At 52.0% G+C, this 23,221-nt stretch overlaps 1 protein-coding gene across 2 annotated transcripts in view; it reads left to right on the top strand.

The window, feature by feature from the left end:
• Positions 1–6,364: 6,364 nt before the first annotated feature.
• LOC133348739 (kinase suppressor of Ras 2-like) overlaps positions 6,365–23,221 on the top strand; it is a 79,687-nt gene continuing 62,830 nt past the window's right edge. For both annotated transcript variants that reach the window (XM_061561678.1, XM_061561679.1), the window contains exons 1-5: positions 6,365–6,625; positions 8,536–8,694; positions 12,620–13,082; positions 19,811–20,001; positions 22,141–22,210. In XM_061561678.1, the coding sequence (XP_061417662.1) occupies positions 6,514–6,625; positions 8,536–8,694; positions 12,620–13,082; positions 19,811–20,001; positions 22,141–22,210 (995 nt within the window). In that variant the 5' untranslated portion in view covers positions 6,365–6,513. The remainder of the gene's footprint in view (positions 6,626–8,535; positions 8,695–12,619; positions 13,083–19,810; positions 20,002–22,140; positions 22,211–23,221) is intronic.

Below are 23,221 nucleotides of genomic sequence, written 5' to 3'. Positions count from 1 at the left end.
TTTAACCTCGCTCTGTTCGTGATTCAGCGATGGTGGCGGTGTTTAAACCCCGCTCTGTTCGTGATTCAGAGTTGGTGGTGGTGTTTAAACCCCGCTCTGTTCGTGATTCAGAGATGGTGGTGGTGTTTTAAACTCCGCTCTGTTCGTGATTCAGAGATGTTGGCGGTGTTTAAACTCTGCTCTGTTCGTGATTCAGAGATGTTGGCGGTGTTAAACCCCGCTCTGTTCGTGATTCAGAGATGGTGGTGGTGTTTAAACCCCGCTCTGTTCGTGATTCAGAGATGTTGGCGGTGTTTAAACCCCACTCTGTTCATGATTCAGAGATGGTGGTGTTTAAACCCCGCTCTGTTCGTGATTCAGAGATGGTGGTTGTGTTTAAACCCCACTTTGTTCGTGATTCAGAGATGTTGGTGGTGTTTAAAACCCCGCTCTGTTCGTGATTCAGAGATGTTGGCGGTGTTTAAACCCCGCTCTGTTCGTGATTCAGAGTTGGTGGTGGTGTTTAAACCCACTCTGTTCGTGATTCAGAGATGTTGGCGGTGTTTTAACCTCGCTCTGTTCGTGATTCAGCGATGGTGGCGGTGTTTAAACCCTGCTCTGTTCATGATTCAGAGTTGGGTGGTGTTTAAACCCCGCTCTGTTCGTGATTCAGAGTTGGTGGTGGTGTTTAAACCCCGCTCTGTTCGTGATTCAGAGATGGTGGTGGTGTTTAAACTCCGCTCTGTTCGTGATTCAGAGATGTTGGCGGCGTTTAAACTCCGCTCTGTTCGTGATTCAGAGATGTTGGCAGTGTTTAAACCCCACTCTGTTCGTGATTCAGAGATGGTGGTGTTTAAACCCCGCTCTGTTCGTGATTCAGAGATGGTGGTGGTGTTTAAACCCCGCTCTGTTCGTGATTCAGAGATGTTGGCGGTGTTTAAACCCCACTTTTTTCGTGATTCAGAGATGTTGGTGGTGTTTAAACCCCGCTCTGTTCGTGATTCAGAGATGTTGGCGGTGTTTAAACCCCGCTCTGTTCGTGATTCAGAGTTGGTGGTGGTGGTTTAAACACACTCTGTCGGATTCAGAGATGTTGGCGGTTGTTAACCCCGCTCTGTCGTGAGTCAGCGATGTGGCGGGTGTTTAAACCCTGCTCTGTTCATGATTCAGAGTTGGTGGTGGTGTTTAAACCCGCTCTGTTCGTGATCAAGTGGTGGTGGTTTTTTTAAAAACCCCCGCTCTGTTCGTGATTCAGAGATGGTGGTGGTGTTTAAACTCCGCTCTGTTCGTGATTCAGAGCTGTTGCGGTGTTTAAACTCCGCTCTGTTCGTGATTGCAGAGATGTTTGGCGGTGTTTAAACTCCGCTCTGTTAGGATTCAAGATGGTGGTGGTGTTAAACTCCGCTCTGTTCGTGATTCAGAGATGTTGGGCGTGTGTAAACCCGCTCTGTTCGTGATTCGAGATGGTGGTGGTTGTTTAAACCCGCTCTGTTCAGTGATTCAGAGGATGGTGGTCGGTGTTGAACCCATGCCTCTGTTCGTGATTGCAGGGCGAGGGTGGCGGAGGTGTTTAAACCCTGCTCTGTTCATGATTCAGAGATGGTGGTGGTGTTTAAACCCCGCTCTGTTCGTGATTCAGAGATGGTGGTGGTGTTTAAACCCCGCTCTGTTCGTGATTCAGAGATGGTGGTGGTGTTTAAACCCCGCTCTGTTCGTGATTCAGAGATGTTGGCGGTGTTTAAACTCCGCTCTGTTCGTGATTCAGAGTTGGTGGTGGTGTTTAAACCCCGCTCTGTTCATGATTCAGAGTTGGTGGTGGTGTTTAAACCCCGCTCTGTTCGTGATTCAGAGTTGGTGGCGGTGTTTTAACCCCGCTCTGTTCGTGATTCAGCGATGTTGGCGGTGTTTTAACCTCGCTCTGTTCGTGATTCAGCGATGGTGGCGGTGTTTAAACCCCGCTCTGTTCGTGATTCAGAGTTGGTGGTGGTGTTTAAACCCCGCTCTGTTCGTGATTCAGAGATGGTGGTGGTGTTTAAACTCCGCTCTGTTCGTGATTCAGAGATGTTGGCGGTGTTTAAACTCTGCTCTGTTCGTGATTCAGAGATGTTGGCGGTGTTTAAACCCCGCTCTGTTCGTGATTCAGAGATGGTGGTGGTGTTTAAACCCCGCTCTGTTCGTGATTCAGAGATGTTGGCGGTGTTTAAACCCCACTCTGTTCGTGATTCAGAGATGGTGGTGTTTAAACCCCGCTCTGTTCGTGATTCAGAGATGGTGGTGGTGTTTAAACCCCACTTTGTTCGTGATTCAGAGATGTTGGTGGTGTTTAAACCCCGCTCTGTTCGTGATTCAGAGATGTTGGCGGTGTTTAAACCCCGCTCTGTTCGTGATTCAGAGTTGGTGGTGGTGTTTAAACCCCACTCTGTTCGTGATTCAGAGATGTTGGCGGTGTTTTAACCTCGCTCTGTTCGTGATTCAGCGATGGTGGCGGTGTTTAAACCCTGCTCTGTTCATGATTCAGAGTTGGTGGTGGTGTTTAAACCCCGCTCTGTTCGTGATTCAGAGTTGGTGGTGGTGTTTAAACCCCGCTCTGTTCGTGATTCAGAGATGGTGGTGGTGTTTAAACTCCGCTCTGTTCGTGATTCAGAGATGTTGGCGGCGTTTAAACTCCGCTCTGTTCGTGATTCAGAGATGTTGGCAGTGTTTAAACCCCACTCTGTTCGTGATTCAGAGATGGTGGTGTTTAAACCCCGCTCTGTTCGTGATTCAGAGATGGTGGTGGTGTTTAAACCCCGCTCTGTTCGTGATTCAGAGATGTTGGCGGTGTTTAAACCCCACTTTTTTCGTGATTCAGAGATGTTGGTGGTGTTTAAACCCCGCTCTGTTCGTGATTCAGAGATGTTGGCGGTGTTTAAACCCCGCTCTGTTCGTGATTCAGAGTTGGTGGTGGTGTTTAAACCCCACTCTGTTCGTGATTCAGAGATGTTGGCGGTGTTTTAACCCCGCTCTGTTCGTGATTCAGCGATGGTGGCGGTGTTTAACCCTGCTCTGTTCATGATTCAGAGTTGGTGGTGGTGTTTAAACCCCGCTCTGTTCGTGATTCAGAGTTGGTGGTGGTGTTTAAACCCCGCTCTGTTCGTGATTCAGAGATGGTGGTGGTGTTTAAACTCCGCTCTGTTCGTGATTCAGAGATGTTGGCGGTGTTTAAACTCCGCTCTGTTCGTGATTCAGAGATGTTGGCGGTGTTTAAACTCCGCTCTGTTAGTGATTCAGAGATGGTGGTGGTGTTTAAACTCCGCTCTGTTCGTGATTCAGAGATGTTGGCGGTGTTTAAACCCCGCTCTGTTCATGATTCAGAGATGGTGGCGGTGTTTAAACTCCGCTCTGTTCGTGATTCAGAGATGTTGGCGGTGTTTAAACTCCACTCTGTTCGTGATTCAGAGATGTTGGCGGTGTTTAAACCCCGCTCTCTTCGTGATTCAGAGATGGTGGTGGTGTTTAAACCCCACTCTGTTCGTGATTCAGAGATGGTGGCGGTGTTTTAACCCCGCTCTGTTCGTGATTCAGCGATGGTGGCGGTGTTTAAACCCTGCTCTGTTCATGATTCAGAGTTGGTGGTGGTGTTTAAACCCCGCTCTGTTCGTGATTCAGAGTTGGTGGTGGTGTTTAAACCCCGCTCTGTTCGTGATTCAGAGATGGTGGTGGTGTTTAAACTCCGCTCTGTTCGTGATTCAGAGATGTTGGCGGTGTTTAAACTCCGCTCTGTTCGTGATTCAGAGTTGGTGGTGGTGTTTAAACCCCGCTCTGTTCATGATTCAGAGTTGGTGGTGGTGTTTAAACCCCGCTCTGTTCGTGATTCAGAGTTGGTGGCGGTGTTTTAACCCCGCTCTGTTCGTGATTCAGCGATGTTGGCGGTGTTTTAACCTCGCTCTGTTCGTGATTCAGCGATGGTGGCGGTGTTTAAACCCCGCTCTGTTCGTGATTCAGAGTTGGTGGTGGTGTTTAAACCCCGCTCTGTTCGTGATTCAGAGATGGTGGTGGTGTTTAAACTCCGCTCTGTTCGTGATTCAGAGATGTTGGCGGTGTTTAAACTCTGCTCTGTTCGTGATTCAGAGATGTTGGCGGTGTTTAAACCCCGCTCTGTTCGTGATTCAGAGATGGTGGTGGTGTTTAAACCCCGCTCTGTTCGTGATTCAGAGATGTTGGCGGTGTTTAAACCCCACTCTGTTCGTGATTCAGAGATGGTGGTGTTTAAACCCCGCTCTGTTCGTGATTCAGAGATGGTGGTGGTGTTTAAACCCCACTTTGTTCGTGATTCAGAGATGTTGGTGGTGTTTAAACCCCGCTCTGTTCGTGATTCAGAGATGTTGGCGGTGTTTAAACCCCGCTCTGTTCGTGATTCAGAGTTGGTGGTGGTGTTTAAACCCCACTCTGTTCGTGATTCAGAGATGTTGGCGGTGTTTTAACCTCGCTCTGTTCGTGATTCAGCGATGGTGGCGGTGTTTAAACCCTGCTCTGTTCATGATTCAGAGTTGGTGGTGGTGTTTAAACCCCGCTCTGTTCGTGATTCAGAGTTGGTGGTGGTGTTTAAACCCCGCTCTGTTCGTGATTCAGAGATGGTGGTGGTGTTTAAACTCCGCTCTGTTCGTGATTCAGAGATGTTGGCGGCGTTTAAACTCCGCTCTGTTCGTGATTCAGAGATGTTGGCAGTGTTTAAACCCCACTCTGTTCGTGATTCAGAGATGGTGGTGTTTAAACCCCGCTTTGTTCGTGATTCAGAGATGGTGGTGGTGTTTAAACCCCGCTCTGTTCGTGATTCAGAGATGTTGGCGATGTTTAAACCCCACTTTTTTCGTGATTCAGAGATGGTGGTGGTGTTTAAACCCCGCTCTGTTCGTGATTCAGAGATGTTGGCGGTGTTTAAACCCCGCTCTGTTCGTGATTCAGAGTTGGTGGTGGTGTTTAAACCCCACTCTGTTCGTGATTCAGAGATGTTGGCGGTGTTTTAACCCCGCTCTGTTCGTGATTCAGCGATGGTGGCGGTGTTTAACCCTGCTCTGTTCATGATTCAGAGTTGGTGGTGGTGTTTAAACCCCGCTCTGTTCGTGATTCAGAGTTGGTGGTGGTGTTTAAACCCCGCTCTGTTCGTGATTCAGAGATGGTGGTGGTGTTTAAACTCCGCTCTGTTCGTGATTCAGAGATGTTGGCGGTGTTTAAACTCCGCTCTGTTCGTGATTCAGAGATGTTGGCGGTGTTTAAACTCCGCTCTGTTAGTGATTCAGAGATGGTGGTGGTGTTTAAACTCCGCTCTGTTCGTGATTCAGAGATGTTGGCGGTGTTTAAACCCCGCTCTGTTCATGATTCAGAGATGGTGGCGGTGTTTAAACTCCGCTCTGTTCGTGATTCAGAGATGTTGGCGGTGTTTAAACTCCACTCTGTTCGTGATTCAGAGATGTTGGCGGTGTTTAAACCCCGCTCTCTTCGTGATTCAGAGATGGTGGTGGTGTTTAAACCCCGCTCTGTTTGTGATTCAGAGATGTTGGCAGTGTTTAAACCCCGCTCTGTTCGTGATTCAGAGATGGTGGTGGTGTTTAAGCTCCGCTCTGTTCGTGATTCAGAGATGGTGGCGGTGTTTAAACTCCGCTCTTTTCGTGATTCAGAGATGTTGGCGGTGTTTAAACCCCGCTCTGTTCGTGATTCAGAGAGGATGGCGGTGTTTAAACCCCGCTCTGTTCGTGATTCAGAGATGGTGGCGGTGTTTAAACCCCGTTCTGTTCGTGATTCAGAGATGGTGGCGGTGTTTAAATCCCGCTCTGTTCGTGATTCAGAGTTGGCGGTGGTGTTTAAACCCCGCTCTGTTCGTGATTCAGAGATGGTGGTGGTGTTTAAACCCCGCTCCGTTCGTGATTTCAGAGTTGGTGGTGGTATTTAAACCCCGCTCCGTTCGTGATTTCAGAGGGTGGTGGTGTTTAAACCCCGCTCCGTTCGTGATTTCAGAGGGTGGCAGTGTTTCAACCCCGCTCTGTTCGTGATTTAGAGATGGTGGCGGTGTTTAAACCCCGCTCCGTTCGTGATTTCAGAGGGTGGCAGTATTTAAACACAGCTTTGTTCGTGATTTAGAGATGGTGGCGGTGTTGAACTCCGCTCTGTTTGTGACATTGTCACTTTCTCTCTCTTGCTCGCGCTTCTCCCAATAACCGTCCGTACCTCTGAGTTTCTTTTCCCGTTGGCCTTGAATACCTTGCAGAAAGTCGCTTAATAATTGTAATGTATTACTATATATTTCTTCACATATAACATCTTTGTGAATGTGACAACCTCTTGCCTTACGCAGGGTAAATGAAGAATGTTTTTGCAAACAAACTACTTGATAGCTGCATCCAAACACATGGTGGAGATGTCGCAGGGTGGAGGGGTTGACGTGATGGTGGTGTTGGTATTGGTGTTGTTGATGTTGACAGTGCGATTGTGCTGCAGGGAGGAGCGGGCGCGGTGGGTGGCGCCACCGTTGTTGCGTCGCTCGAGGTGCTGCTGGCGATGAGCGACGCGGAGGTGAGCGACGCCATGGCGGCCATGGGAGCCGAGTATGAAGGGTGCGCTCGCCTGAATGCAGCCCTGGCCTCCTTACGTCTCGTGCAGAGCTACACAGGTATACAACAGCAGCAACGACTAAATATCCACAACTACTGCCATGTACCACCACAGTGGCAGCCGATGTCCCGACAGCACTTGTGCGAGGATCGGTCAATCTTTATGGAATTAATAAAAAGATTTGCTCCAATTGTGCCATTGGCGTCGCGTCAGTGAGGCAACGGACCTAGTTTGTAAACGTGGCCGAGTGGCACGCTGCGTGAGTTGGAGAACGACCGAGGGAGGGGTTTCCCACAGCACTTCTCCAAGAAAACCCGGTCAAGGCTCTGGCACTCTCGCCTCACAGCGCTAAGCCCTCTGGGTTCAATCCCCGACCCTGGGCGCCTTTCTGTGTGGAGTTTGTATTCTGTCCCTCCTGTTCTGCGTGGGTTTCCTCCAGGCTCTCTGGTTTGCTCCAATCACAAAAAAACATATGCAATGCAAATCGTATTGGCCAAAACATCACAATTCTGAAAACTTCTATAATTACTCATCAGGATTACACACAGCAGCAACGTCGCCTCCTCTCCCACTTCTAAAACTTGGCAGGACCCTCCCGATAAGATGCTTAAGTCTCAGGGACACTTTACTGGGTAATCAAGCGTGGGATGATAAATACAGTCGATCATCGATTATAATTATCTGACTGCTTCGGAGGGAGGGGGCGCCAGGAATAAAAAAAAACGCCAGATAATTATCACTCATCATTATTTAAAATAGATTATTTTTGGGCATTCTTTTATGACATGTTTTAGGTGTTGTATGTTTTTTAGTGTTAAAATGTTTACTATATGAAATTATCATAAATAAACATACATATAGACAAAAATAAATATACTGTAAAAAGTTACCGTATTTATTTTACCGTACTTACCACTCCAATCTCGAAGACTACATGGGGTGATGTACGTACTACTACGCTCTTGTTTCATGAACCATCTGTTGGACGACCACGTGTTTGACGATCGTCGGACTTATGCAGCCTTTAGACCGGTGCTCCAGCGAATGCCGAATTACACGCACTTTTTGCCAGATCGCACCGCGCATATTTTCTGTTTTTATTACTGTAGTTATTAGTCATGCAAAACGTATACACGTGCAGTATTTTCATTGTTTAAGTTGTATGTAGTGTACAATGTACTGTCTAGAATATTTGACACAGAAATCAAGAATAGCTACTGTTTTTGTCACGCACATGGTGCCGATCGCCGGATTGGTACAGCCTTTGGAGCAGTTATGCCAGTTTCACCAGATTGGCCCAAGACCGCCGGATAATGTTGGAAGCCGAATAATCGTGTGCCAGATAATCGATGATCTACTGTACAGGGACTCCTCAACTTACAAACATTCCACTTACAAAATTTCAGGGATACGAACAAACCTGTCCGAATGTCCAGTTGCCTGTTCGGAGTCGTAAGTTCAACCGCTGCGCAACAGATGGCGGTGGTGGCATCTACATCTGGTGTTTTGAGAATTGGGTCTTGACTGTCGTTATAGCCTTGGCCACCAGAGGGCGCGGTGGACCGCTGCCTCGGGATGCAATCTCAGCTTCCCGCTTGGTGCTCTGCGTCCGGCGTCGTTCGTTGCCTCTGCCGAAGGCAGCCGCCCGCGTCACTCAGACACACTCAGTCAAGCACTTGGGTGCACCTACACGGTCAAGATTGTAACCCTCGCTTTCAGGGGTTGGGGCTGGGGTGGCCACGCACATGCACAAGAGTGTTGTACTTTATTTAATATAATCACGTTTGTTCACCCACTTAAGCCTCGCTGAGTCTCAAGACTCTTTTCAAGAGGGTCCTGCCGAGTTTTTGGTGGTGACAGGGTGCGACGTCGCTCCGCGTAATCCCGGCGAGCTGGGAGGGGACGTCGCTGCTCGTCGCGAGCTCGGAGGGGTGCTCTGAGCACCACGACGGCCATCTCGTTACGCAGATGGCGAGGTACCGGCCGACGAGGTGGTGATCCGGTGGCCGGACGAGGGGCACGCCGAGTCCCCCATGGGCGTCACCGTGACCCCCCCGCCGCCATCGCCGTCGCCCCCATCACGCTCCCGCCACGCACACAGCAACGGCACCGTGCAGCTCTCTCCCGGTCAGAAACGCGCTCGTTTACTCGCTCGCTCACCCGCCCGCTCAACCGCTTGCTTACTCACTCGCTCACTCGTTTATTTTGTTGGCTCAATCACGGATAAATTCACTCACTCGCTCGCTTGCTCATTCATTCACTGACCCGCTGGATGTCTCACATTCACTCACTCGCCCTCTGTTCAGGCCAGCACGCCAGGCCATTGGTTAGCACATTGGTCCTGCAATCCAGCGGTTCCGAGTTATTCAATTGTCAGGTCATGTGTGCTGCGGTAAAGTGTGGGTACTCCCACGTTTTCCAAGATTTCTACCCAGCATGGAAGAGTAGCCCAAATACCCTTGAGAAGGGCTCTCAAGAACTTCCTCGAGTGGAAGCCCTTCGGCCAGTAGCAGTGTGAGCAAGCATTTACCGAGCTGCGCCTGTTGGATGTGGGTTGGTGGTGCACAGACACTGTGTTGTCCTTCGCACACTGGATCTTAGTTGGGTAGGGGAGGGACAGGCAGTGCCCAAGGGGTCTGGTAGTGAAGTCTCAGGTAAAGCAGCACCACCCCCGACTGATAAGACTGATAAGTCAGGGGTGGCGTCGCGGTGGCGTTATGTTAACTACCTCACTTGGTATACAGGAGGTTATGGGTTCGATCCTGACCCTGACGCCTGTGTATTTGGAGTTTGCGTTTCTCTCTCTCCGTGGTCACATGAATTTTTCTCTGGGTCCTCCGGTTTTTCCCTCCACATTTAGAGTTTTTTGGCTGCCGTAAATTTCCACGTGAAAAGCCACTTCGTAGAGCTAACATTTGTGATAGCCAGGTAGCTTCTGAAAAAGAGCTACATAGCTCAGTGGGGCCTTACCTGGTAAAATAACAGAATCGTTTTTAGTTTTAAGTGACTGTAAAACCGTCCCCCCACGGTGTGTCAGTGTCTTGCCGTGAGGTCGTGGTGAACCTCGCGGCAGGGACAGGCATCATGCGGATGTCCGCACGCTCCCTCCCCTCTCTCTGCAAGGTCAGTGGCCCGGACACCATGGCGCCGCCGGCTTTGTCGGCCGGTTTAATGGGCGCGTTGTCGCGGGCCTTGACGGCTCGGTGACGTCGTCTGTCACGGCGCGGATGACTTCCCCCGCGGTTTGGCTCACGACCCATGGCGCCGCAGTGGAGTGCTGCGGTGTTGCCCGACGGGTGACTGATTTGGTGGCGGCCAATAGAAAGGAACGAATCCTGGAATTTTGATTCCTCCCTTTTGGTGTGCGGTCCGGCGTGGAGGCAAAGGCGCAGCACCCGCAATGGCAGTCACGCGCCACTGCTGGCGGCAGAGCCGCCGCCAGGGGGAGCTCTGGGGGAGCCTCCATCACGAACGGCCCCAGTCACCCGCTGTGCTCACCGTGGCGCACGGCCTCCGTGGGTGGTCGGTGTGCTGTGCGTTTAGACGCTTCTCAAGCGCTCCGTCGGCATTGAAACGGCATTTAGAGTCATTTGGCTGCTGCTACAAATTTCCATGTGATGCGCCACTTCATTGAGCCATCGTTTGTGACCAGTTTGCTTCTGAAAAAGAGCTCTACAGCTCAGTGGGGCCTTGCCTGATGAAATAAGAATAGTTTAGTTTACTTTATTTAAACATCCTTTTAATTCCAGGCGTGCACCTCGACAGTCCTCTTTGCGCACTTTCCACCATTGTCGATTTGTTTGTTCTGGTGCATGTTTCTCTTCTGGTGCATGTTTCTGATCCGACTGTCATGGGAGGTAAAAACAGCAACGATTTAGCACAATTGGTATTCGCGCCATTCCTACAGCACCAGGATATCATCACGAATGCACTGCTGTGTTTAACACAGTCGTTTCATAGTCGAGGGCGATGTTGCTGTGTGTCAACCAACTTGAGAACTCTGTGGTGCAATAAAAAACAAAAACTAATTTAGACCTTGACACCAGCAAAAAGTGGCCTGTTCTCTTCGGATAACATCACGGGATCTTTAACGTCCACTGTGGACCGCACGACTGCGCGGTATTTCACGATTGAGTCACCTGCCAACGTGGAAACGTCTTCAGGCAAATTGGTACTACTCACTGCTTCCATCGTTAAGTGCGGCTCTGCGAAGAGCACTTGAACCGGTCCGTGACCCGTCACTCGCGCTGACGGTGACGTATCTGGGACACGCCGCCGCGTCCCGGCGGAGCGCAGTGAGCGACGCTTGAGTCGACGGGGAGGCCGTCCCCGGCGCCCGCTCGGGCCTGCCAATGGACGCGGGTGCCACCCCGTGGCTCATTTGCACAGAGAATGAGCCATTAACCGCAGCGGGGGATGGGATATTTGCCTGGCCGTGTCGCAGCCACGTCTCCCGTGCGAGTGCGGCTGAGACACAGAGACACGAATGGGGGCCGCGAACGCGACAAACTAGGGGAAGAGGGTGGCAGCGCAGAGGTGATACCCTTACCTCACAGCGTTAAGATCCTGGGTTTGATTCTTAACCTCGACGCCTTTCTCTGTGGAGTTTGTATGTTCTCCCCCTGTTCAATGTGGGTTTCCTCCGGGTTCTCTGGTTTCCTTCAATAATTAAATAAAACATCCTCAATGTAGCTGGATTTGCCCAAAGCATTCCGATGCTGAACGTTTTCCTGCACATTACTCAATAGGGATCACACACAGCAGCAGCAGCAGCAACATCGCCCCCCTGCTGTGAACACTTGGCAGGACCCCCCTTAAAAAGAAAGAGAGGTAAATGAGCATCACAATAATAATAATAACTTATCTCCATTGATTGCCCTGAGCCAGTGCTTAAAATCCCGAATGGTGATAGGCAGAATGGGTTCCCTCACCGCGATCTGAACTTGCAACATTACGGCTATGCCGCCGCGTACTCCGACTGCGTCGCTGCCCGGTCGAGTATAGTCCTGTCCATAGAGCACGTCTAGCATGGAGATGGAGCGATGAAATCAGCCCGTGTGACCAGTGCGGCAAATGTTATATTGTACACTCGGCTGAGAAATCAAGTTTGATCCCACTCAGCCTCACGCTGGCCTCATCCACTTTGAAGGAACGGACCCTACATCATTGAATCGGTCACTCGCAGTCAACGACTTGGCAGATTGTGAATGATCAAGCAGCAGGTGACGATTTTCAGTCGTTTAGAAATCAAATCATGAAAGTAGTCGACTGTCGTCCAGAGAATGTGCACATCAACCTACCTCTTAATTCCCTTGTTCCTTGCATTAATTTAATGTGATTGAATTCGACTAATTTAGATTGCGGTTTTGAACTATAATTGGATGTATGTAAACTACTAATCTATAAACTTCTTTTAATTTTACAAGGTAAGGCCCACTGAGCTATGTAGATCTTTGTCAGAAGCGACCTGACCACAAATGTTAGCTCAATGAAGTGGCTTATCATGTGAAATTTATAGCAGCCAAATACTCTAAACGCATGTTTCTAAATGTGGAGGGAAAAACCAGAGGACCCAGAGAAAATTCCATGTGACCACAGGGAGAGAGACACGCAAACTCCAAATGTACAGGCATCAGTGTGGGGATCGAACCCACGACCCCTATATACGAGGCGAGGTAGTTAACATCTTGCCACTGGCTGGTATTGAGAACCACTTCGTTAGAAGGAGACCGTGGTCGGCCTACTGGCAGGCTAATGCCAACATGCGAGCTGGTGCTGTGTGTACCGTGTTCCATGCAAGGACAGCTGCCACTGGGTGTCCCCTCGGCTAGATCGCAGCAGGGCATTGGGAGGGTTGAGAAGCTATGAGGTGCAAGGCGATTTGAGTCGCTGAGGCTTAGTAAGTGAGTGACCTCTGCTGCAAATCCTCCGTCCTCGCGGAAAGACGACGTGTGCTGCTGCCCCGCCGCCCCTGACCTTGAGGTATTGAGTCCGGACGTCCTACTCACGCAGCCCGTGATCAGTTTCCGAAATCTCGGCCGCCACCCCCCAGAGTCGTGCGACGCCGTGCGGATGCTGGGCCTGGCCAAGGCTGCCGGCGACGCCGCAAAAGGCTCGCGCTCACTGCCCTCCTCCCCGGACCTGGGCCGGCGCGGCACCGGCAACGCAGGTGCCGCCGGAGCGGCCACCCGACGTGGCCCCCGCCCATCCACCGGCAGCACGAGCGGCGGCAACGTCGGCGGCGTAAACTCTGGCACCAGCAGCACGAGCGTGGCCGGCAGCATCAGCGGCAGCAGCAACCCCAAGGTCCAATCGGCTGTCACGCCCCCGGCCTCCCGCAGGGCGGCGCTGCCCGCCGCCATGTCAAAGCACCAGCGGAGGCTGGGCTCCGGCTCGGGCTCGGGGCTGGGCCTGGGCGCGCTGGCGCTTTTGCCCAGCCTGCCCACCATCAGCCGCAGCAAGTCGCACGAGTCGCAGCTTCACAACCGCGTGGACGAGCCTCCTGTTACACCCAAGTGAGCGCCGGCCACAACCCCCCCACCTCCTCCCCCCCGCACTCCTCGCCCCCCACCCTTCCCCTGCCTCCCGCCAGATGTGTCAGCTGGTGTGTTGGACATGTAGTGCATTGCGTTGTCGCTTGCTCAGTGCCACTTTAAGATATTTATTTGAACTCTGTGACCCTGGGACTCGTTGCCCGCTTGAGGTACGAGCCTCCTGCCCGAGCCTTGCCCCTAGGAAGGGCACAGGAGGTGTGGGGGGGGGTTACTCCGGGTTGTTGGAGGGGAATCCTCTCGGGCAGGAATCTCAATTTCTGGTTCTCGCCACCCCACAGTGTCCAATGTACACTGCACGCACCTGATGATTAGTGATTGTGGGAATCTGCACCGCGGGGGGATGGGACAGGAGTTGAGGAACCCTGTCCCTGGGTGCTTCGTGCACCTCTCCGGGGTGGACCCACATGGGACTGGTGACTGGGATGCCTGCCCAGTGGCCATCCGGGTTATTTGCTTGGGCATTGGTTGCCCCATGACCTCTGCTAGGGTAATGTGTAAATCAGAAGCCATCCAGGTAGCGCCGTGGCCAATGGAGACGTCCGCCCCTGTTGATGGTCGTTTGAGCGCGGGAGCCATTTCACGTTGAACGACGCCGCAGTCCAGTGCAGCCACCAGGGCCCAGGCCCGTTGTCTCGGTTCCGCTAAACTGGAATGGGCAACCCGGGCTGCAACCGTACCCATAACCACCTGGGACGCATACTCGGTTCCTGGTGCACACACGGGCCTCGCCTTTTACCAAATCGACCGCAGTGCACCCGAAATCGTCAGGACTCAGATGCTGAAACTAAACAACTATTCAAAACTAAACTATTAATTTGATCAGGTAAGGCCTACTGAGCTCTTAATTTTTTTTTTTAAGCGACCTGGCCGCAAATGATAGCTTAACGAAGTGGCTTATTACGTTCATTTTTTTATCGGCCAAACAAATTTTTTTAGAACTGCATTTTGTGTTTAGTTGTTGTCCTTCCTCTGCACCTCCGATTAGCACGGTTGGCTATGTACGGTGCGAAAGAAGTGTTTCTAAATGTGGAGGGAAAAACCTGAGGACTCAGTAGGCTTGAGCCTAGATAATGCTTGGATGGGGCGACCACCAATGCGTGACAGATATTATCGGCTGCTGCGGAGCTACGTCGTGAGCTACGGCGAGCACGATTGGGGTCGCTGACGTCGGCACTGTAGAGAGACAAAGGCGGCTGGGCGCACCGTACTCCTCCCGAGTGCGCCCCCGTTGGCGAGTGAGCGCTCGTTAACGGCGCGTGCCCGTGGGCAACTGCCACGGGGCTAAATGGCGGCCGTTTTATCTCTGCTTTGAATCGGTAATTGAATTTAGGAGCGTCTCATTAGGTGGGGCGAGGGGCACGGAGGGCCCATGGTGCTCCATGACCCAGCGCGCTCATTAGCGGCGCCAACGCCGCGCCGTTCCGCCCCGTTACCTCCCCCCCCACCACCACCACTACAACGCGCTACCAACTCAGTGACTTGAGCTCATGACTAACATCACTGGCAAATATCTGGGCCTCTCCTAGGTCGACGCAGCCTCAAAATAAGTAGCTGGCATAGTGTAAAAACGTCAGCAATTGGCAAACAAAGGTGCCCTGGCGTGATGCTGGCCACCCACCCTGTGCCATTCTGGCCTTCATAGATGCTTGGTAACAGCACTTGCCCGAACAGCCCGTGTGGGCTACACGGGGGATCTGGTGGCGTGTCGTGCACGCCGAGCAGTGAGCGGAAGCGGCGAGCGGTGGTATCGTCACCTCGACGTCCACGCTGTTGGTGTTGAGGGGCGGCCATTGGGTAGTGGAGCACCCTCGGCCCCCCCTTTCCCCCCCGCCCCCTCCACCACCTCGGCTCCCTCGGCCCCCTCGGTCCCCTCCGCCCCCTCTGCCCCCTTGGTCCCTTCGCCCCCTCGGCCCCCTCTGCCATCCTGCGAGTAATTGGAGCGCGGAGCGTGATGAGCGACCTTTAAATGGGGCGGGAGGGGGAGACGTTAAATGTGATGAAAGCAGAAATAAATGTGTCGTGCTGTACAAGGCTGTTCTCAGTGCGAGGGCACATTAATTGATGTGCATCTGCTCGGGATTTTAACAAATAATTCAGGGCCTTTTTTTCAACAACAACAATCGCTGCTGCCATGGCTACCATTGCCGTGAACTTCACTCCTCGATTCCTCCACCCATGCTGGGGACTGTCAGACGCGTCCCTGGCATCCATCCTGCGTGCAACAACCACCACCACCACCGCCCTGCAGCTTGCAGCATTCTCATTCTGCTTCTTACCTCCCACTGGTCTGGAATTCCTCCCTTCTCCCTCTGTCTCCCCAAGTTCCTTGTCATAACGTCAGGAGACATTCATTATTATCTCTCAAGCCTTCAAACGTGCCGTTGGTTGCCGTCCACTTGAAATTTTATTCTGGGCCTGACCTCAGCAACGGTGGTTGATCAACGACGAGTCGGCCTGTCGCCGCATCTTGCGCCACTAGAGCTCTGCTGCTGCATGTGTTTGATTCTGTGCTTCTGTTATCAGAATCAGAATATTTATTCATACTGGAGGAATCTGATGAGCTATAAAGTTACAACAACACACAAACCAAAAACAGCTATCAGTGCAAAGTATCGGAAAGGTAAACAAATCACTCAAGTAAAATATTAATTCTTTGTATTTTACCAGGTAAAGCCCACTGAGCTATTAGCTTCTTTTCTTGGAGCAACGTGTCTACAAATGATAGCCCAACGAAGTGGCTCAACATGTGGAGATATATAGCAGCCAAGCAATCTAGGCAGGCCCCGCACTTTTCTTCTTTAGTCCCTGCCTCCTTCCTCTATCGGTCCCCAGTTGCCTGACCGCTCACGCCGCCACTCCTTTCTGATGAGGAGATGCAAACTCAGAACTTTGCGATTGCGAGTCGATCGCTGAGTCAGAGCCTCCTCCACGCGGCTGCTGGCAACTTGGCTTCGTCTGAGACTCACCAGAAACAGTGTGGAGAGAGAGAAATGTCTTGGAGGGGAATATTTACCCTGCAGGATAATCTCTTGACGCTGCATAAACAGGGGATGCACGTGAGTGGATGTGCACGCGTGCGCGTTTCGGATATTTGTGCCGGTGTTGAGGTGGCAGGGTCATGTCGGAGTCACGCCCTGCATTGCAATATCATCGACCCGACCGCTGCCCCGCTACACGACCCCTGTTGGTGTTTTGGCGTCTTAAACTGCATAATAATAATCATAGAAATGATATTCTTTGGGTCTTTCGGTAAAGTCACGTAGATACCGAAAGACCCAAATAATTTGAATTACTGCAGTAACGTAAGCTTTAAGTCAAGACATATCAATTATGTAGCATATTTGGTATTTGCTATCGCGAAGAAAGGTGGCGCTGTGATTCATTAAGTCTGCTGTGTTTTTGCAGTCGGGGAGCGACGATGCTGTGCCTTTAATCCCGGTTGAGTCATTTGCAGGGGATATTTCAGCATTGGGCCAATACCGGTTACATTGTTTATTTTATTCTTGCAATGGGAGGAAACATGAGAACCCGGGAGGAAACCCGTGCAGAATAGAGGCACCCAAGTTGGGAATCGAACCCGGGTGCTGCCACCTCTGAGCCGCCCCAATGAATGCACGATTACATTCATGCGCAACTTGTGACATTGACTACAGATTTTGCGGTGACTAAACCTCGCAACACACAAGAGAATTCCGCTTCGAAAAATACAGCGCGCAGGACACGCACGCAACGTGACAGCCAATTCACCGCCACTGGTTTTGGAAAACTCAGCAATTTCCGTAGAGCACTTGAAGGCAGAAGCGAGGTACTTGTGATGGGCCGGCGGAGAGAGACACTCAGCGCTTGTTTTGTTTGGTCCCAAACTCGAGTGGAAGCATCCACGAGCAGCATTGGTGATTGCGACCTTTCCCGTGAGACGCTCCCCACCGGGCAGTCACTCGCTGCCCGACGGAGAGCGCTGGGCGTGCTCGGAGTGTGCGTTATTAGTGATTAATTATTAGTGTTCCGCAAGGCACGGAGTTACAGGCGAGTGGATGGGCATTTTGGTCAACGGATGGGTCCGATTACGTTAGTGTGTACGGGTTGGTCAATGCTGTTAGGTGTGGATGGGTTTGTGCGCGTGAGTGTGTGAGGATGGGTGGTTGCGGGTGCCTGTGGGTGTGAGTGGTTCGGTGTGGATGTGTGGGTGTGTACATGTCGGTGTGTGGGTGGGTGTGGTGGGTGTGTGGGAGTGGTAGGGTAGTGGTTAGTGTGCTGCGCTACGAACCTGGCGACCTGAGTTCGATTCCCGCTCACGGCCATCATCAGTGACGATTATCTGAACCAGTCCTGAGCCTCCCCTAGGTCGACTCAGCCTCACATGAGGACCTGGTGTGTGGGTGTGTAGGTGTCGGGGTGTAGATGTGGGTGGTTCAGTGTGGGGTAGTTTACTTTTGTTGTAATTCAACGTGAGTTGGTGACCACAGGTGCGATGCTCAGAGCCACTCCTGATTTGCAGCCGTGATGATCATTAAATGAAGAAGACGTGGTGGAGGCAGCTCCTCATCTGCCACCTCCTCCACCCCCCCTACTCCTCCACCTCTTCCGCTAGATGCTCGGCCAGAGTGCTGGATCGGCGGTGAGCTTAGGCTCTCGTAAACTTTTACGTCGTCAAATGCACAAATCTCAGATCAGATCTCAGAAGCTAAGCAGAACTTGGGCCTGGATAATAAATTGGACGGGCTTCCGCCACAGCCGGTTGCTATATGCTGCTGCTGGTGCCGCTGCTTCTGCGCTACGTTGCGGGGGCAGAAGAGCGCAGTGCAGCACGATGCACTCTGCCACGTCCATGATCCCCCACCTTCAGCGACCCGGACTGACCGGTGTGTTAAAGTACGGCCAAACGGCCCCTACGTCCCGCACAGAGCGAGAAGGCCATCACTCAGCGGTGGATTGACAAAAAGGGATGCGCTCGGACAACCCTGTCACTCATTGATCCGGGTTCTGTATCCATGATGGCAGAGAGGCGAGGCTGGCAGAGTGGTAGCTGGGAGGCGCAGTGGGGACACTCGCGCCTTACAACAACAAGGACTTGGGTTGTAATTCCTGACTCTGCGTCGAGTTTGTATGTTGTCCCCCTGTTCTGCATGGGTTTTCTCCAGGTTCTCTGGTTTACTCCGATAGTGAAAAAACATAGACAACGTAACTGGCATTGGCCATACATCTAAATAACTTGCAAATTACTCGATTGGGATTTATATGACCTTGCTTCACCACGGTAGTAGTCAGTGTGACTGCCGTGGTGGAGGATCGTCGAAGTACAGTAGAGCAATGGATTTTGCTACACTGCCTTCTGGTAAACAGCCAAGAATTGTTCATAATCACAATCTTTACTTATCCTGGAGAAATCCGGTGAGCTCTGAAGCTCTTTTTCACTGTTGTCCAGTAGCTGTTAACTAATCGATGGCTGTGTTTAATCATGAATTGACTCCGGGTGCTGTAGTAAATTATCGACAGCGTGGATGGAACTGTTGGGACGGCTCCAGCTCATGGGCTCGTAGGCGGCTCCAACTCCGCGTGAAGGACCGGACGAGTCAAGCGCAGTCAGACAGTGAAGAGCGCTGACTCAGAGCGGCCCTCTTGGGGAAAAAGCCGCACCCTCTCCTCCGCGCCGTCTTTGCAGGAGCTCCTCTGTCGGCCTCTCACTCCCCGCCTCTCCACTCGACGAGGGCCCTGTTGAGCTCTCCTCTGCGAGTTGTGTTTTGTCCCACCGTGACGCACCGGCCGCTCGCCACCGTGGCATTCCCCTCGTAGCCTTCATAGAGATGTTAACTACCTCACCTGGTATACAGGAGATCGTGGGTTCGATCCTAACCATGACGCCTGTTGTATATTTGGAGTTTGCGACTCTCACCAGTGGTCGCGTGGATTTTGTCCAGGTCCTCCGGTTTTTCCCTCCACATTTAGAATCAACATCATGCGTTTATTTGGCTGCTGCTATATATACATTCCACGTGACAAGCCACTTCGTTGAGCAATCATTTGTGGCCAGGTCGCTTCTGAAAAGCAGCTATATATAGCTCAATTACCCTTACACCTGGTAAATTAAAACATAGTTTGGTTTATAGTTTTAGTTGAGTGTTCAGACGTTCGTCTCGAGGCCGCCGAGTGAGCCAGCGGACAGCTTCAGGAGGAGCCCGGTGAACATCTGGAGCACTGCCACCAGCGAGCGATGGAAACTACGGTACCGTGCAGGATTTCGACCCTGCGTGGAGATTCAGACTCGCACGGAGAGACCCTTGGGTGTTCCGTAAGAATTGTACTCTCGCAGCCGCCTACTTCACAGTCGGTGGATGTTAGGGATACCCTTGACGTCATTCACAAACGTTAGGCCCTCGTGTGTCCCGGCGGCAGGGTCCAGAATTGCCAAGTGCAAAAAATTTGACCCGCAGTTTATACTCAAATACGTGGACACAGCCACGTTAGCCCCTACTGTGATGCTACAGCAGACCATGTGACACACATCAGGGATAGCCCTGAGCCATGAGAATGAGAGCCATGAGAATACAGTTCCAAATGTTCTACATTATCACTACGCTTCGTATTCTTATCTCGGAAGCTGCTCGCGTCCGTCTCACCCGTGCCGTTCCCTCCATCTGTGCCGACCGCCCCCCCCCCCCCCCCCCCACTTTACCCCCTTGCTCAATTAGGTCGCCCAAGAAGCGCCCTCCGTTACTGAACCTGCTGCTGGGCGGCGGTGCCGTGAGCTGCGAGAGCCTCCCCCAGCAGCAGCAGCAGCAGCAGCGGTCACCCCTCTCCGGGGGTCACCGGGCATCCGACCCAGCCCTGGCCACAGCCTCACCACCCGGCGCTCACACCCACCCCTCCCCCTCCTCCGCGGGTCAGAGTGCACCCCACTCGCTTATTCACTCACTCACTCGTTCACTCACTCGCTCGTACTCCTTGTTCACTCACTGATCCACCCACCACCGACTTGCACCATCATTCACTTCCTTGTCTGTCTACCCACTCACACACCTACCACTCACTGCCTTACGCACCCACCCACTGCCTCACTCACCCACTTACACACCTACCCATGCACTCACACACCTATCCACTCACTGCCTCACATACCCACACACCCACTCGCACACCTACACACCCACTTACACACCTACCCACACACTCGCACACCTATCCACTAACTGCCTCACCCTACCCACGCACTCGCACACCGACACACCCACTTACACACCTACCCACGCGCTCACACACCTATCCACTCACTGCCTCATCTACCCACCCACCCACTCACACACCTACCCACCCACTGTCTCACCAATCCACCCACTCACACACCTACCCACCCACTTGTACACCTACCCACCCACTGCCTTGGCTACCCACCCACGCCCACACCTACCCACCCACTCACACACCTACCCACTCACCCACTCACACCCCTACCCACCCACTGTCTCACCCACCCATGCACTCACACTTCTACCCACCCAGTTACTCATCACCACTTTCTTACGTGCTTTCCCAATCACTAGTTCACTCACTCACTTACCCACTCACCAACCAACCCACTCACCCACCCACCCGCATGGCCGCCCCTCACTGATTGACAGGAGGGGGGTGCTGGGTTAATTGTTAATTGACATGTCAGCTCTGCCAGGGCACCGCCGGCACTCATCGCCATCTCCACTTAGATTGAAGGGGCCTCGCTTGGGCGGCTTTTGATAAATAAGCCGTGGAGGGGAGCAATGCGATTAAATTAAATCCACACCGCATCGAGGGAAGCGATAATGAACACGAATAGGTCACAGCCGGGGTTGTGATTGACTTGGCAAACTCGGGCTTGTAGAAGCGCTGCAACGTTTGGCCCATTATTTCCAGCTTCGACAATGTTTTGTTTTAATCCGATATTGTCCCAAAGTTAACTCCCGGTGTTTGAATGGCGGTGCTCGCAGAAGACGTTTGGAAATTAAGGCCGGGATAGGGTAAGCAACTTGGAGGTTTGAAATGGACTAAGGCTGGCGCGGGTTGTGGTCGCAGTCATCTGTCGGCCATACGAGGGCCCCTGGGTTCTGGCCGCGCATCAAGCGTCCTATTCCCTTACGCTCTCCCCACACATTATTGGCAGCGGAGTCTGAAAGCTTGAGGGAGGAAACGGTCGCCCCGTGGCCTTGGCACCGCCTGGCTGCTCGCCCTGCTGCTGCCCTCTTACACCCTATAGTAGTAGGTTTTTACCCTTTTAAACTGGTACAAAACTGACACCTTTATTCAAGGCATCATGTTTGCAATAACCACAACACAAGTAGTCAAAAAAGCAAAAAAAAAACTCTGATAATGATGGATAGAACGGGTGTGTCACGGGCTAGAGGAGAGATCAAATGGTGTGGTACAAGATGAAATGGAGCTGAGTGGACTTGTGAATGACTGGTAACAGTGGTGTCAAGATCGGCCTCGATGGAGGAGGCTCGTCAAGGACGCTGCTACTGGGCAGTTGGAGGCAGTCGCCCTCAACAGTGGAGGGCAGAGGAGCGACGCTCACAACAATGAGCGGAGGGCCGGGCCGCTAAAACACAGCAAGTTTTCACTGTAGGGGGCACAGGTGGTTCATCTGCCAGTCATCTCAGTCAGTCAACGCATGGCACCTCGGTCTGTCCCGTGATCTCCTGCCAGTGGGCGTTCTAAACCTCACGTGGCCTTAAAGTGCACATAGCCTGGCACAAGCGCCGTGGTGACATCGCCACCACTTAGTGGCCAATGGCGGTTGTTGTTTTTATGTAGCATGTCTCTGTGTAGTGTGTAGCATGTGTGTGTCTCTGTGTAGTGTGCAGTATGTGTGTGTCTTTGTGTAGTGTGCGTTTGTCTATGTCGTGTGTGGTGTTTAAACATCGGCACTGCGGAGACAAAAGCAACCGGGCATGGTGCTTGCCACCCATCCCCTCGTTGCTGTGCCGGCGTTCATAGGTGGACCTTTGTCTTGTTACGTGCGTGTGTTGCCCCCCTCACCTCTGCACCACAGACTCGCTGGGCGTGCCGCGCTGGTCCCCACAGAACCATCGCCGTGACCTCGTCAACTCCATCAAGCACAGGTGGCCGCACCTCTCTTTCAATCACTCATTCACTCACTCATTCATTCGCATAGTAATTCATTCAATCACCTATTCAGTTGCGTTTCATTCATTCTTGTGTTCATTCACGTAAGTACCAATTTATTATGCAAAGCACTAATTTATTTACTTAATCTCTCTATCCTTCATGCATTCAGTCTCATTATTTTTCTAATTTCTTCACTCATTCAGTTCACTCATTCATTATATTATTCATGTGATCACTGATTCATAATTTATCATTCAGTTAACTTCTTTATTACCTCACTCATTCACATATTGATGATAATTACACAGCAAGCCACTCACTTATAATTGCCAAGTTACAGATGCATGATCTAATTCATGTAATTAACTTGCACGATAATGCATTATTATATTATTTACCTAGGTACCTCACCCGAGTCCCAAGACTCTTATTCAGGATGATCCTGCCAAGTGTTTGGAGTAGTGGGCCATGTTGTGACACCAAATCCATTGTATAGTTTTTTAGCAATGGGAGGAAACCGGAGACCCCCTGGGAACTGCAGGCAGAACAGGGGGAGGGAATACAACCTCCAAACACTCACTCTCACACAGGGAGAGGGATGTACGAAAACCAGTCACTTGTTGCTGTGAGGCATGAGATTTACCACTACGGTGCCACTGCCATCCTGCCAGTTTGATTTGAGCTCGCTCGCTCACGTATCCATCAGCTCGACCTCAACTCCTTCATCGTCACTGCTTGTGCGGCTCCCTGCCAGGGCCTCTGTGACTTTTCTCGCCTCATTAGCCTTCTCCCTCTCTCTCCTTCTCTCTCCCTCTATCTCTCTCCCTTTCACTCCCTCCCTTTCCCTCTCTCTCTCACTCTCCCTGTGTGCGTCCATCTCCACCCTCACTCGACCGCCACCCCCCCCTCCCCAAGCTTCACCCGCCAACTCGCCCGCAGCGGCACTGCTCCCCTCGCCCCTCGTCCGCACCCTGGGAGCCCCCCCCCCCCCCCCCGCGGTGGGA

The sequence above is a fragment of the Lethenteron reissneri genome, chromosome 28 (genome assembly GCF_015708825.2).
Source record: "Lethenteron reissneri isolate LAM-NWPU_2019-01 chromosome 28, ASM1570882v1, whole genome shotgun sequence".
In the NCBI taxonomy this organism is placed as follows: domain Eukaryota; kingdom Metazoa; phylum Chordata; class Hyperoartia; order Petromyzontiformes; family Petromyzontidae; genus Lethenteron; species Lethenteron reissneri.
The sequence above is the reverse complement of the archived record's forward strand: the minus strand, read 5'-3'. Positions and strand labels throughout refer to the sequence as shown.